Source organism: Coptis chinensis, chromosome 2, assembly GCF_015680905.1.
Source record: "Coptis chinensis isolate HL-2020 chromosome 2, ASM1568090v1, whole genome shotgun sequence".
Taxonomy (NCBI): Eukaryota; Viridiplantae; Streptophyta; class Magnoliopsida; order Ranunculales; family Ranunculaceae; genus Coptis; species Coptis chinensis.
Genome location: NC_141457.1, coordinates 71,465,637 through 71,479,574, shown reverse-complemented (window position 1 = coordinate 71,479,574; position 13,938 = coordinate 71,465,637). Strand labels below are relative to the sequence as shown.

At 38.5% G+C, this 13,938-nt stretch overlaps 2 protein-coding genes and 1 long non-coding RNA gene across 3 annotated transcripts; 2 read left to right on the top strand and 1 right to left on the bottom strand.

Moving 5' to 3' along the window:
• The first annotated feature begins 584 nt into the window (after nucleotides 1-584).
• On the top strand, nucleotides 585-5,465 carry LOC147517583 (pentatricopeptide repeat-containing protein At5g39350-like). Its single transcript, XM_086589767.1, has 3 exons — nucleotides 585-3,308; nucleotides 3,824-4,470; nucleotides 4,650-5,465. The coding sequence occupies exon 1, from the start codon at nucleotides 715-717 to the stop codon at nucleotides 2,929-2,931; it is 2,217 nt and encodes a 738-aa protein (XP_086445893.1). The 5' UTR covers nucleotides 585-714; the 3' UTR covers nucleotides 2,932-3,308; nucleotides 3,824-4,470; nucleotides 4,650-5,465.
• Nucleotides 5,466-5,679: 214 nt separating this feature from the next.
• LOC147517582 (uncharacterized) lies at nucleotides 5,680-7,004 on the bottom strand. The gene has a single exon (XM_086589768.1). It carries the CDS (start codon nucleotides 6,827-6,829, stop codon nucleotides 5,843-5,845), a length of 987 nt encoding a protein of 328 aa, XP_086445894.1. The 5' UTR covers nucleotides 6,830-7,004; the 3' UTR covers nucleotides 5,680-5,842.
• Nucleotides 7,005-8,788: 1,784 nt separating this feature from the next.
• On the top strand, nucleotides 8,789-12,548 carry LOC147517581 (uncharacterized). Its single transcript, XR_015211486.1, has 2 exons — nucleotides 8,789-9,249; nucleotides 12,049-12,548. It is a non-coding gene; the product is annotated as an uncharacterized LOC147517581 (long non-coding RNA).
• The last annotated feature ends 1,390 nt before the right edge of the window (nucleotides 12,549-13,938 follow it).

The following is a 13,938-nucleotide window of genomic DNA, read 5'->3' as shown; positions in this document are numbered from 1 at the left end:
AGTCAGCTTGCATTCAAATGCTAGATGATCTTATATGACTGCTTTAATTCTTAAAAAAATGACGCTTATGCGTCAGCTACTCAGCTGCATGTAGAGTTGGGGTGCTTACCTGCTTGGTTCAACTGGAACACTTATTCTGTATATAGGTTGATCAGCTTGATTTATAAGCATCAGGAGCCATCATACAAGTGTGCGTCACTTGCCTTGTTTGCCGCAAAGTTTTCCGCTAAATTTGAACGGGATCCTCTACAACAAGGACATAATGTCCTTCATATCTGTTAATAGAATCCAAAGGAATGGTCTCCTTTTGGTTTAACAAACATTAGTGGAGAATTTGTTAAATCTCCAAAGGAATAAATCCATTTCGATCGAAAATCTTTAGCATCCAAGGCTGAAAATAGCTTGTAATCTGAACTTCAAAGCTCTGGATGCAGCAATGTTCTGCCCTTGCAAATACACTTCATCTGGAATCCTCTCTCAACTATTGTTTTTTTCGAAAATTTTGACAAATAAAAACCAACATTTCAATATATATGATGAACCTTAAAAAAGCATAAAAAAGAGATTACAAAATTGGAATTTGGAGGGAACTAATGTGATTGGTTAAAAAGCTTGACCGTTAAGTCAACTATAAAATGAGACCAAACCAATTTTTTCAAAAACATCACTTCTAAAACTCGTCAAATCAAAAACTTGTTTACTTCTCTACCATTCATGCCTTCTCTTTCACCTTCTCTTCATAGCTATCAAAGATTACTCAAACTACCCTTCTCTTCCTTCTTCTTTAAAACCTTTATATCTACCCCACTCAACCAACCACCACCATTTATCATACAAAGAATCATTGCCTTATTACAAGAATATTCAAAACACCCCATTTGCGTTGAAGCAATCCACGCGCATATTATTACCCGTTCGCTATCTGCGAATGAAGACGTAGCTAGAAAACTTATAAAAGCTTATTCTGATGTGGGTCATTTGAATGATGCATGTAAAGTGTTTGGTCAAATTCTTGATGGGAATACACTTGTATGGAATGCTATGATTGGCGGGTATCTTAAAAATGATAGGTATGAGAAAGTAGTTGAGTTGTATAGGAAAATGAGGACTAATAATGGTGTTGAGGTTGATAGTTGTACATGTACTTTCGCGCTTAAGGCGTGCGCGCGTTTGTTGGATTTTGAAAGTGGGATGGAGATAGTGAGAATTGCTAGGGAGAACGGGTTTGAAAAGGATCGTTTCTTTGGAAGTTCGGCGATAAGCTTTTTGGTTAAATTCGGTAAGGTTGATGAAGCTAGAGATGTATTTGAGGAGTTATTTCATAGAGATGTTGTTTGTTGGAACTCAATGATTAAAGGTTATGTGCAAGTAGGTAGTTTTGATATAGCTTTTGAAATGTTTTTCCAGATGCAGGGTTGTGGAATTAGACCGACCCCGATAACCATGGCAGGTTTGATTCAAGCATGCATAGGGATAGGAAGTTTAAGACTTGGAAAGTGCATTCATAGATGTTTGAATGGTTTTGGAATGTGTTGTGACATACTGGTTGGTACGTCATTGATTGATATGTACGGGAAAATGGGTGATGTTGAAAGTGCTAGACAGGTTTTTGACAGGATGACCGCAAGGAATTTGATTTCCTGGAATTCTATGATTTCAGGATACGTACAGAATGGGTTAGTGTTCAAAGCATTTGACCTATTTGGTGTATTGGTATTAAGTGGTGGGGGTTTTGACTCTGGAACCATGGCTAGCCTCCTTCAGGGTTGCGCTCAGCTATCTAGTGTGGATAATGGGAAGGTTCTCCATTGTTGTGTATTACGAAGACGTCTTGAATCAAATGTCATTGTGTCAACCGCGATTGTGGACTTGTATGCAAAGTCTGGTGCTGTAAAGCTTGCAAGATCTGTTTTTAGTGCAATGAAGGAGAAAAATGTCATCTCGTGGACCGCAATGTTGATGGGATTAGCACAAAATGGGCATGCTGAGGAGGCATTTAAAATATTTTGTCAAATGCAAGAAGAGGGAGTTGATGCGAATGTATTTACTCTTGTTAGCTTGATCCATGCTTGTGCCCATGTTGGTTCTCTGAAGAAAGGACAGAGCATTCATGCTTATCTGATACGGCATGTGTTTTCACTTGATGAAATTGTTAGAACCGCACTTATTGACATGTATTCCAAGTGTGGGAAAATAGAATCTTGCAAGAAAGTATTTGAAAATGTATCGATGTCCAGAGATGTGGTTCTCTGGAACTCGATGATCACCAGCTACGGTATGCATGGTCATGGACATCTAGCTGTTGGTCTTTATAGTCATATGAACAAGAAGGGAATTCGGCCAAATCAGACCTCTTTTGTTTCTCTTTTGTCTGCTTGTAGCCACTCTGGACTAGTGGACGAGGGTATAAATTTATTTCATATTATGAGTAGAGACCATGGAATTATGCCTAATGAAAAACATTATGCTTGTTTGGTGGATCTTCTGGGCAGGGCAGGGCGGCTTGACGAGGCTGAAGCATTGATTGAACATATGCCTTTTGAGCCTAGCAGTGCTGTGCTGGAAGCGCTGCTCAGTGGATGCAAAACTCACAAAAATATAAATATAGGAATTAAAACTGCAGATAGATTACTTATTTTAGATGCCATGAACCTGGGAATATATGTTGTACTGTCAAATATGTATGCTGAAGGAAGGAGATGGAGTGAAGTAGACTATGTAAGAGGCCTGATGAGGAAGAGAGGGCTGAGAAAAACACCAGGGTATAGCTTGACTGAAGTAGCAAACGTGGTCCATGCATTCTTTGCAGGAGACGATTCACATCCATTCAGGGAAGAAATATATAAAATGTTGGAGAGTATAAATATGCAGATTGAAGCATCTGGATACATTCCTGATACAAGTTGTGTGCTGCGTGATGTGGATGAGTAGATGAAGGCGAAGTTGCTTTGGGGCCATAGTGAGAGATTAGCAATTGCATTTGGCCTTATAAGCACCCCATCTGGAAGCTAGATTAGGATTACTAAGAATCTCCGTGTTTGTGGGTACTGCCACACTGTAACAAAGTATATTTCCAAAATAGTTAGGAGGGAGATCATTGTCAGAGATGTGAACCGCTTCCACCACTTTGTTGATGGGAAGTGTTCTTGTGGTGATTATTGGTGATATGAGCTTTTGCAGGTTACTGGGTGAGATTTCTCTATCGAGTTGAATTTGCTACTGGGTTTTCACAGATCATTTCTCTAAAGGACAAATATTTGACTGTATACCAACGGGACTTTTACATAGCAGGATTTCTCAGTTGAGAGGTATAGACTCTTGACCCTTTCCTTCAAACTACCTAAAATGAAATTAATGGGTGCATGCTTGAGATTGTATCCATAAGTATGTAATTTTGTAAAATAAACTTTTTGTGAAGATGTGTAGAGGTTTTGTTTCACTTGTCAAAGTCAAGAACTTGGAAGCCTGTTCTGTTCTCTACTATTCACATCCAATCTACCCTTAAATGCTTCTACTAATGCAACTGTTGAAATCATCTTCTCTGTATTCTGAAAGAAACTTATGTTCAAGTGTGAACTCAATGGGTTTCATTGGTTACGTCAGGATTTTCTTGTGTTCAAAACAATACACACTAAGTATTGGAGTCATGATCAGAGGTCAAAACACCAATGATAAGTTTAGGTAACATGGGAAAGCAATAGTTATGAGCACTATATAGTTCTGATGGATTATGTTTTGTCTTGCTTTGTCGGGAAACTGATTAGTAATTGATTTAAAGATTGGTCAAGTTTAAAAAAAATTGGCTCTTGTCAATATGTTCCAGGAAGAACCTTTTTGCACTTCAGTGTTTGAAGCGGAAGGGTGAGAGGTTTTATTATCGTGAGGTTAACCACATTTTTGGTGGTCTAGCTGATTTTGTTGAAGAGAGAAGCATTAAGCTGGATAAAGTTTTTAGTGACATAAGCTTGAACTGGTGGTTTCCAAATGCGAATACAGGAAGATAGTATAAAATAGCAGATTCGTGACCAGGATTTGCAACCCATATGTCCAAAAAGAGACTAACCAGCTTCTTCCAGTTCGTACGTCCTGAAGGCCGTGAACCTGTAGGACAAGGGGAATATGCTGTTCTAACTAGTCAATACAAGACATTCAAAGTGCTGATTGAGGGAACCTAGTTAAATTATTTCTCTCTAAGGAGGACCTTGCGGATCTTTGAAGATGTTGGAGAGTTTGGGTAAAGTATAATGAAGATCTTTGTAAAGTATAATGAAGATGTTGGAAAGTAACTTGGGATTTGCTTTGAAGTGACATGAGATCGAGGTGGACTACACAGACGGATACCAAGCTACTGTACTGTTACGGTGAAGGGCACTTTGAGAAGTGTGCTCAGGAAATAGGTCACAGGCGAAGAAACGGGATATCAGTATCTTGTAATTGTCTCGATCTCCAAATGTTTGTAACAAAATAGAGGTTAGAGAAACAAACTTGATTTCTTATCAAGATGAAGTTGTTTTGTGGCACAATTTTTGAATGTGGTTTTTATATCTTTTAGTTTATACGTACTCCAATGTCTTCATGAATCTCTAATACAAACTAAATTATTTGGATGATTTCAGCTTATTATTGATAATTATTTTTGTGTGCTACAGATTAACTTGCCAATGACATGGAAGTAAAGGGGCTGCTATGGTTCTGGATGTCTTGCTCTGCTTTTTTTTTTGATCAGAAAGCAGGGTTTTGTAGAGGTCCCTTACCCCTAATGTCTTGCTCTGCTCACCGTAATGAATATCATTTCAGGGACTTTGTACTAAACTGGCCGCAGGTCATTATGGGATCATCTTCAGGTGTTATTACTAGAGCGTGAACTTGTAAGCTTAGGTTTTATGCTTTGATATTGTGAGTCTGTGATAGGCCCTGTGAGGATCTCCTTAACTATGTCTGTAACTTTGTGCTTCTGCACTTTACAATCAGTATAGATTACTTATCGAAAAAAAACAACATTTTAAATGGTAGGGAGAAGCCACCTTGGTACTGTAGGAGTCTGGTAGCAGCTATGGGTCACTATGCAAGTCAATTGTACATGTATCATTCTTGCATACCTACAGGGAGTGTAATCAAGCAGCTGACTACTTGTCAAAGCTATGCATGCCAGTCACAGGATGGCTATGTAAACACTTGTTTCTCCAGTAGATGTTAGGCTACAGAACTTTGTAATGGAGAACAAAAATGAATCTTTGTACTTCAGACAATTTGAGGTCAGCCATAACCTCTAATCCATCTCAAAAAAAAAAAAAAAAAAAAAAAAAAAAAAGTGTGAACCGTGTATTGGGTTAGGTTACTCCATTACATATTTGAAGTGCGCAACCCTTTCATCGTTTACATATTTGATGATACAGCATTCAGTTTGTTTCTTAAGATATTGTTGGCATTAGTGAATCTTCTTCCAATTTCATTTAGACCACATATATTTTGGGCTAAATTACTATCTTCCATGAAAAGTTTCCAAATACTTTGGTAATTTGGTTTTGATCAGTTATGTTACATTGATTTTACATTTGTTACCGTCAGTCCGTCACTATATCACAAATTGGCTGCATACTCAAGAAACAAAGCTAACTCAAAGAGGGCTTTGTTTTAATATTTTAAGTCCAAACAATGTGCTCCTTAAACAACACCAGATACACAAAAGAACCTTATTTTCTTATTATCAGAACAGAAATTACACACTGTAGTTACTTGAAGGAAACGAACAAGGCACTAGAGAGGAGATGAAGTTTAAACTATAGTAATAGGATAGAAATAGATTCTTCATCAACCAATCGATAGAACAAGATTCTTGTTCTTACATTATCTGACCACCATACCTTCTTACAGCCTCCCTGCTGTCTATGGCTGATGAGTAGGTACTTTCTCTGTTGACTGCTTGGGGTGATTCTGAGACGCTTCCATATCTCCGTCGAGCCTCTCTGCTGTCTATAGTAGCCACTGTTGGAGTTGGCACTGTAAACCAGGGTTTTGCAGGGGTGTTCACAGCTGTATGCACCGTAGCGTCCTTCAAGTAATCAATGGCAGCTCCTATATTGTTTGTTGGGTTCGTAAGTGAACCGTCTTTGTTGGGTGGTATTGCCCATCCTAAGTGGCTGGGTCTTGCCCATCCACCTGACGTGATTATGGTAGGTTCCTCGTTTGTATCTCGTTCCATATGATTTTTCCCTTGATATCCACCAAAATATGGATCACGTACGTTATTACCACTTGTCTTGTTCCATCTGCTAGAACCATTTTCATAGTTCCCGCTATAGCTGTTTGGCTCGCTATAGCTGTAGGAATTCCCTGACTGACCCCAGTACCTGCTGTTTGCAGGATTTGTATTATTGGCTCGACTTGCTTCACTCTGGACCTTAGTTACAAATTCATCAACTTTGGGTGGTCGATCATGAGATGGATTGAGAGGCCTATTCCATCCATGGTTAAGAGCACCATAGTCTTTCATTTGTCCGACCTTTGTTGGGGAGCCATTTCCATATGTGGCCTGAGGCACATGGAGTTGCTCAATAATAGTTTCTGTTTTTCTGACAATAGCATTCAATTGATGGTCTACTGACGGGCCAAAGGAAATGATTGGCCTTTTCCTTCCCTGGGCATCAACAATGATAGGTTTGCACACGTGATCTTGATGGGCTACACCGTTGGTTGCAAAGCCTGGTTTACCCCATCCAGGTGAGTGTGTTTCAGACCCATACTTGCTTTCCCAGCCATCGGACCTCGGTCCCCTCGCACTCCTCTCTTGGGACATGTACCCTCCGTTGGTGTAGCTATAATCAGCCATTAGTTTGGCCTGCACTATTTTCTCGCACTTTCCTTCTCACATAACTAAAAACTGGAGTTCTCCTTAAGTCCTTAAATAGGATTCAGTCAAAACGATTCTTCTTCTATCGGTGTAAGGCAGCAAAGTTCCTTCAAAGTTATTCCACTTGAGGAATAATGGGCAAGCATAAGATTCTGCTTACAGATTAATATGTGCGGCTCTCTTTATGTCTAAATTATATATACCAAGCGTGCGCACTGGAGGGTATTATTCTGCTTTTTCTGAGGCTGATATCTAGATCCATTGGCATTGATTGATGCATTTATTCTTGGCAAACAGAATCGCAAATTGAAGGTAATCTGCATTCTTTGAGACTCTTCTCCTTTTAAGAGAATAAAGTGGAAAAGCTAAGGAGGTTTCTTTATTTCTCAGAGTGGAGAAGGAAAGAAACATGAGTTTCAACTTCTCTGCGAGTAGTGGGCAGTAGCACCTTTAGTCCTTTACAACAATACTATAAGCTGGGTAAAGATGTAGGTCGGTGTATATTGAAAATGAAAGAACTTCAGAGCCAATGAAAGAAAGAAAAGGAAAACTAATTTTGTAGGGAATTAGTGAAAGCAGATATGAAGAAAGTACATCAACTTTTTTTTTATTATGTAAATCAACTCGTAGAGATCAGAGAATTCATATATTCTGTCAGTATTGCTTTTTATGAGAGTATACCAGTAATACGAGTTGCACATGATTCATGCGAGATGAAACCCTTATTCTACATGGAGATGAAATCATATTTGGAGGTGGTTTAAACTCGTCTTAAAGATACAAAATTTTACAGTTTGTTTTCAGTTAAACTAGTTTGTGCTAGATTATGTGGTACGACGTTGGAATCCTTTGGACTGACTCCCATAGGAGTAGACGACGATGTCTTGAACTTTAATGGTCAATACTATGCTGTTCCTACTATGGGAATCAATGCATTGAATGTGCAGTGTGATATCACTAGCCCTATTCCAGTGGCAATAGAATTTGCATCACCACCGGAGATTATGGAAGATTGTGAAAGGTTGTATCTTGTGGAAATGTCTGGGGCGCGTCACATGGTCGTTCACATATTTGAGTTTGATGAGTATAGCATCCCTCTCGCTCACCACAAATATTAGACTGTACTACTGAAGTATAAAGACTAGATTGTACTACTAGGAAGTGTTTTGAGTGAAAAAGTTTCATGACTATGCTTTGTTCCTTCGTTGAAATTCTTCATTCTCTGTCATAGATTTTGATTATCCCAGCTGCGGGTACTGAATCTACCGTGCTGATGACCGTAGGTCGGGTGGACAACTGTTATACAGCTTTGAAATGGGTCTTTCATTTCAAGGAAGAGAATGTAGAACCTCTGTATACAGATCATAACATTTTTTTTTGTTTTCTCCACCACTTTGGAATACTCCAACCGTGCAAGCCTACAGTAACCAGAAGCAAAGTCTTTCTTAAAGGCATTTGGACTTTGGAGTCCAGCATTATGTATTTGTCTTGTCCACCACTTTGGAGCTCCAAGCCTGCAGTAGTCAGAAGCGATGTCGTCCTTACAGGAGTTTGGAGTCAAAAAAATTTGTTCTTAGATAAATTTGTTCTTTCAACATCTAAACTTTGTTTCTTACAGGATGATTCTACTATATTGTACCTCTTAAATTATGTTCTTCCTACAAATGTTAAAGTCCTTACTGATGTTGGAATCAATAAAATAATATTGCCATTCTTTATTGGCTGGCCTCTCTATTATTTACTATGATCAAATTTGATAAACACAATACAAGGTGCTAAGGTTTATATATCTTATCAGCCTAGTTGATTACAATGGCCGCAGGTGAAACACAGGTGTTTTTGCTTGTCGCTTACTATCTAGTTCTCTAATTATTATTTTTTTCGATAATAACCAACTCTTTAATTCTTTATATACGAATATGTGGAATCTCCCACCATATTTATAGTACAATTTACAAATGAAATAGGTCTAAATCTTAATCTATCAACCCCCATCCTCATTCCTACGTACTTGAATTTGGGGGCAAACTTTTATTCTCTCTACCATTTCTTTCAACCTCTACGTATAAGGCTCATTTTTCTCCTAGCTGTTTCCATTTCTGGAAGCTCGAACTTTGTCTAATTTACTTTTAAATAGAAACCCAATCATCCCAGCCTAACATGGATGGAATAGAAAGGACTGAAACCGGAGGGATTGGTGTTAAGGTAGCAAATCCATCAATGGCCGAGAAAACTATTTTTATCCTGCGTTTCCTAGCAATTATAACTTCTTTGGTGGCCATAATTGTATTGGCAGTTAGCAAGCAGAGTAAGCCGGTAGGCTACTATTACCAAGACGCATTTTTGCCTCCTATAGTTGTCGTAGCCACTGCGAGATGGCAATATCTATCCAGTCTAGTGTAAGTATCATAGTGCAATTTCCCTTTATTTCGCATTTAGTATGCAAGTTTTAGAGCTCCGAAGATAGATGTACGTATTTCCAATGAATTGGAGATACAAACTCTTTTTCTCCCCAGACAGGTTGTACTTAAGCACAGATTTTTAGAGGATCATTCGTGGAATAAGTTTAACAGAATGTTTTTGTTACTTTCTGTCTGTCTTGCACGGGTTCGGCTGAGACACGGTAGGGACACTCTGGAGACACGGCGCGCAACACAACTTTCTGTGCATTTGTATGACGGGTGCTTTGTGTGACAATTTGAGATCAAATTTTGGGCCATCGTATGGCACATAAATCGAATTAGTACAATTTTGTGGTTCCCGGGATCAACTTTTAGCCACTTGTGTGGCGTGGCTTTAAGGTGTGGAAATTTAGCGATGAACTCCACGTAGAGAATTTAGGGTCTAATTCTGAATACCCTAACAGTAATAAGTATCCTTAATGGAATCTCCCGTGAGGATTTCATAAACCAGACACACCCCTTGAGGTACAGTCTGATCCCACATTCTGTCTGGATGCTAGCTCTGTGGGCATATGTTTATGAATCTTTTGTGTGCTTTGGATGGATTGTGTACTTTTGAAAACTTACTTTCTATCCGCCTAATCCATTTGATACAGTTATTGGCTTTACCGAAAAACAAATTAAACCATTGGGGAAAACTCTCTTTTCCCCTATAAAAAAAAGGTCCTATTACTTAGAGCATCTCTAGGTGGACGCATTCGTGGTCGCATTCTTCAAATTTGAAGAAATGCGTCGGAATTTCCCGGAATTCCAACTCTAGGTGGTCGCATTCGTGGTCGCATCACCTGCTTGTTCGCAAATTTGGCAATTTGGATGCGGATGCGGAGCGACATTAGTAATGTTGCGCGCCATTGCAAATGTCGCCCCAAGTTTTTTTTTGACTTTGACTAGCACGGTAGCCCGATTGAATGCAGCGCACGCCACTACTAATGTCGCGCAAGTTATTTTTTTTTAACTTTTTCAATTTGGTGCGACATTAGTACTGGCGCGTGAGTGTTTTTTTGAATTTGGGGGCGACAGTGGTAATGTCGCGCGACATTAGTACTGGCGCGCGCCAATACTAATGGCGCGCGTGGTAGGGCCTACAATTGCATTTGCGGTCGATATTGGCGACCACCTAGAGTTGGTCGAAATTTGCGACCAGATTGTTCAAAATTTTTCTTCAAATTTGAAGAGTATACTACCACCACCTAGAGATGCTCTTAGGACCCATATTGTGTTGGGCAGATTCCAAAAAAAAAAACAATTATTACAAGTGTGCCATTAGTCTAAAAAGTTCAAAAAAAAAAACAAATATTATAAGTGTGCCATTAGTCTTAAAAAATTGAATTCGAAAACCCTAAGCTTAAACGACCCGGCTAGGTCGTTCATTGTGTAAATCCAACGATGTGGTCACACCGTTTGAACTGAGTCCCCAACGGTGTGGCTACACCATTTGAGAGACTTAGTCTAAACGGTGTGGCCACACTGGTCAAGAAGCCAAAAAACAAAACTTTATATTTTTTCAAAGTTCAAATCTCAAACGGTGTCTCAAACGCTAAAAAACAGAATTTTATATTTTTTCAAAGTTCAAATCTCAAACGGTGTGGCCATACCGTTTGGACTGAGTCCCCAACGATGTGGCCACACTGTTTGGACTGAGTCCCCAACGATGTGGCCACACCGTTTGGACTAAGTCCAAACGGTATGGCCGGCCAAGTCGTTTGGGACTTAGTCCAAACGGTGTGGCCACATCGTTGGATTTGCACAATGAACGGTTTAGTCGGGTCGTTTAAGCTTGGGTTTTTCGAATTCAATTTTTTGGGACCAATAGCACACTTGTAATATTTTTTTTTTTTGGATTTTTTGGGACTAATGACACACTTGTAATAATTGTTTTTTTTTTGTTGGATTCTGCCCAACACAATATGGGGTTTGTCTAGGGGTGCAAACGGATATGTTCGGATGCGGATATGTCGGATATGTCTGTATCCGAATCCGAATCCGAAAATTTATACCGATATCCGAATCCGATGGATATTAAAAAAATTATCCGAATCCGATTTCGGATATCCGTAACGGATATCGGATAATATCCGATCCGAAAATAAAAATTAATTAAAATTTTATTTGCTTTGAATAATTCATTTTACCACTATAAAAACTAGTATAAATATATATATTTGTCATTTATTATTATTATTTTGTTATTATAGTTTTATATTATTAGTTTATGATTTTATATAATATTTTATACAATAAAAAATAAAAAAATAAATTATATATAAAAACTATTAATTTTTTAAATCGGATCGGATATTATCGGATGCGGATATGTCAGTATCCGAATCCGTATCCGAAACCAGTTCGAACAAAAAAAAAAATCCGAATCCGAATCCGAATCCGAAATTTTCGGATAATATCCTATTTTTAGAATACGAATTCGAATAGGATTCGAATATTTGGATATCCAATTGCACCCCTACGGTTTGTCAATAACAAATACCTACAAAAACGTAACACTTTCAGGGGTAATGCTCCACAAGATGGTCGAGTGGGTGGTCAGTTTCATAAAACCAAAGGAAAAATAACTGAAAAAAATCAGAAACGATGGAAAACAGAATTCCTCTCTCTCCCGCCGTGTCGTAAAATATTCTTAACCCTACATGTTAAATTCATTTCACTCATATTTTCTTTATTCTTCACCCCAGTGGAAAAATTAGCTAACATTGTAACACTCTTCTTTTCTCTGCTAAGGTTTTTGATGGTGGCAAATGTCCTAGCGTTCGTGTACGCAACAATATCTCTTACGGTATCACTCGCATATCAAGCAGGACTGAAGGGTTTTCATAAGTTGACGCTAACGGTCCTTGATCTGATAATAATGGCATTGTGGTTTTCTGCAAGTGGAGCAGCTACTGACGTCGCTGTCCTAGCGTACAATGGCAACTCAAAGGCGGGGTGGAATAAGACCTGCTCTGCCTATGGTTATATCTGTAGCCTCGTGATTTCATCTATAGTCGTATCTATGATTGGGGCTCTAATTTTCCTAGTGCTGATTGTTGTCACAATTGTGAACCTCCATAAGAGACCCCATTGATGAAGTAACATCCCTTAGGATAAGCAAAAACTTCATTATATTTCAGGGTACAAACTTTGAACGTAATAAGACTTCCGTAAAAGAATAAAAATGGTATTACAATAAGGCTTATTATGCGCTCTTCCAGATTTGATTTGATATAGATAGCATTTATTTAGCATTTGACTTTATGCTGTAAAAACAATTGAAGTTGACTTTATTTTACATTACCCCAGAGGTTATGGAAGATTGTAAAAGGTTGTATATTGTGGAAATGTCCTGGCAGCTGCACATAAATGGTCGTTTATTTGCAAGTTTGAGTTGAAGGAAAATTTTCATCTTGGTCACGACGAACATGAGACTATAAGTTTTTTGACGTCCAATGTACTGGATTTTACTAGTAGGAAGTCGATTCAGTAGAAAGTTTTCTTGACAATGCTTATTTCTTCCCTGGCTGCTATTCCTCAATATCCCAGTTGCAAGGGGGACTGCATCTACTTTTGTTACATGGCTTGGATATGAATGTCTTTCATAGGGAGTGGCACAAGCTCTTAGTATGAGATGGAGAAACATATGGGTTGAATCCCACTCAAAAGATGCGGTTAATGCTTTTCAGTCGGATGAAGTCCACTGGAAAATCAGAAGTGCGTGGCACCAGGTAAGGAGCACAGCGCAATGGCTGAACATCACACATACTTGGAAGGAGATAAACTTCTCAGCGGAGACCAGTGCACGACAAGGATGAATGCTAGCAGAAGGGATCAAAGCTTGGCAGCATGGTAAGCCACGTTTTCTGATGAAAACAGAAGACACAGCTACAACCTATTACAGACAAGTTCAGTAGCTCCTGGAAACTCATTCCAAGGACCTAAACTATAAATTGTAATTATTTCCTTTTTGTTTCCCTATAACACCCTGTCTTTTTATTTTATTTTTCTATAATAATAATAATCTTTAGATATATATTATAACTGTACCCTCTTGGCTCTATTTTTTGAGCCTTTAGAGAGTGTCCATGTCATACAACTAATTACTACAAATCAGAGCGAAAAACTGGAAGTTTCGAAAACGTACGAGACCAAAATAAGAAATCTGGGTTTCCTTCTTTACGAGTGGGTTCTTTCTGCTTCATAATTTCATATACAAAAACTCTCTTCTGCAGCTTTGTCAAAAAGAACTTTACACCACTCCTATCTAGGACTTACCTGAAAAACTCTGTTGTACCAAATCAAATGAAGGATCCCTAAACCCTAAACCTTAATCTAATCAAAGACTTTAATTATCCTCAGAAATCTTCAGAGGTTCAATATTAGTTAGTCTTTTTACCCAGTACAAAGTATTTATTTGGTTGCAATTAGTCACTGCTGCTGGTTTGGTGAGGGATCAAATTTTTGTCGGTGATATTAGCATGCAATATAAGACCAGTGGTACGACAGTGGATGTTAAAGTTGATACTTGTTCTAATGTAGGTTGAGATTTCTCAATAGAATTGCCAAGCTCAGTGATTTTTCTTACCAACTTTACACTTCTACCAAAGATGCACCCTTGGGTAAGTAGTTAATTTTACT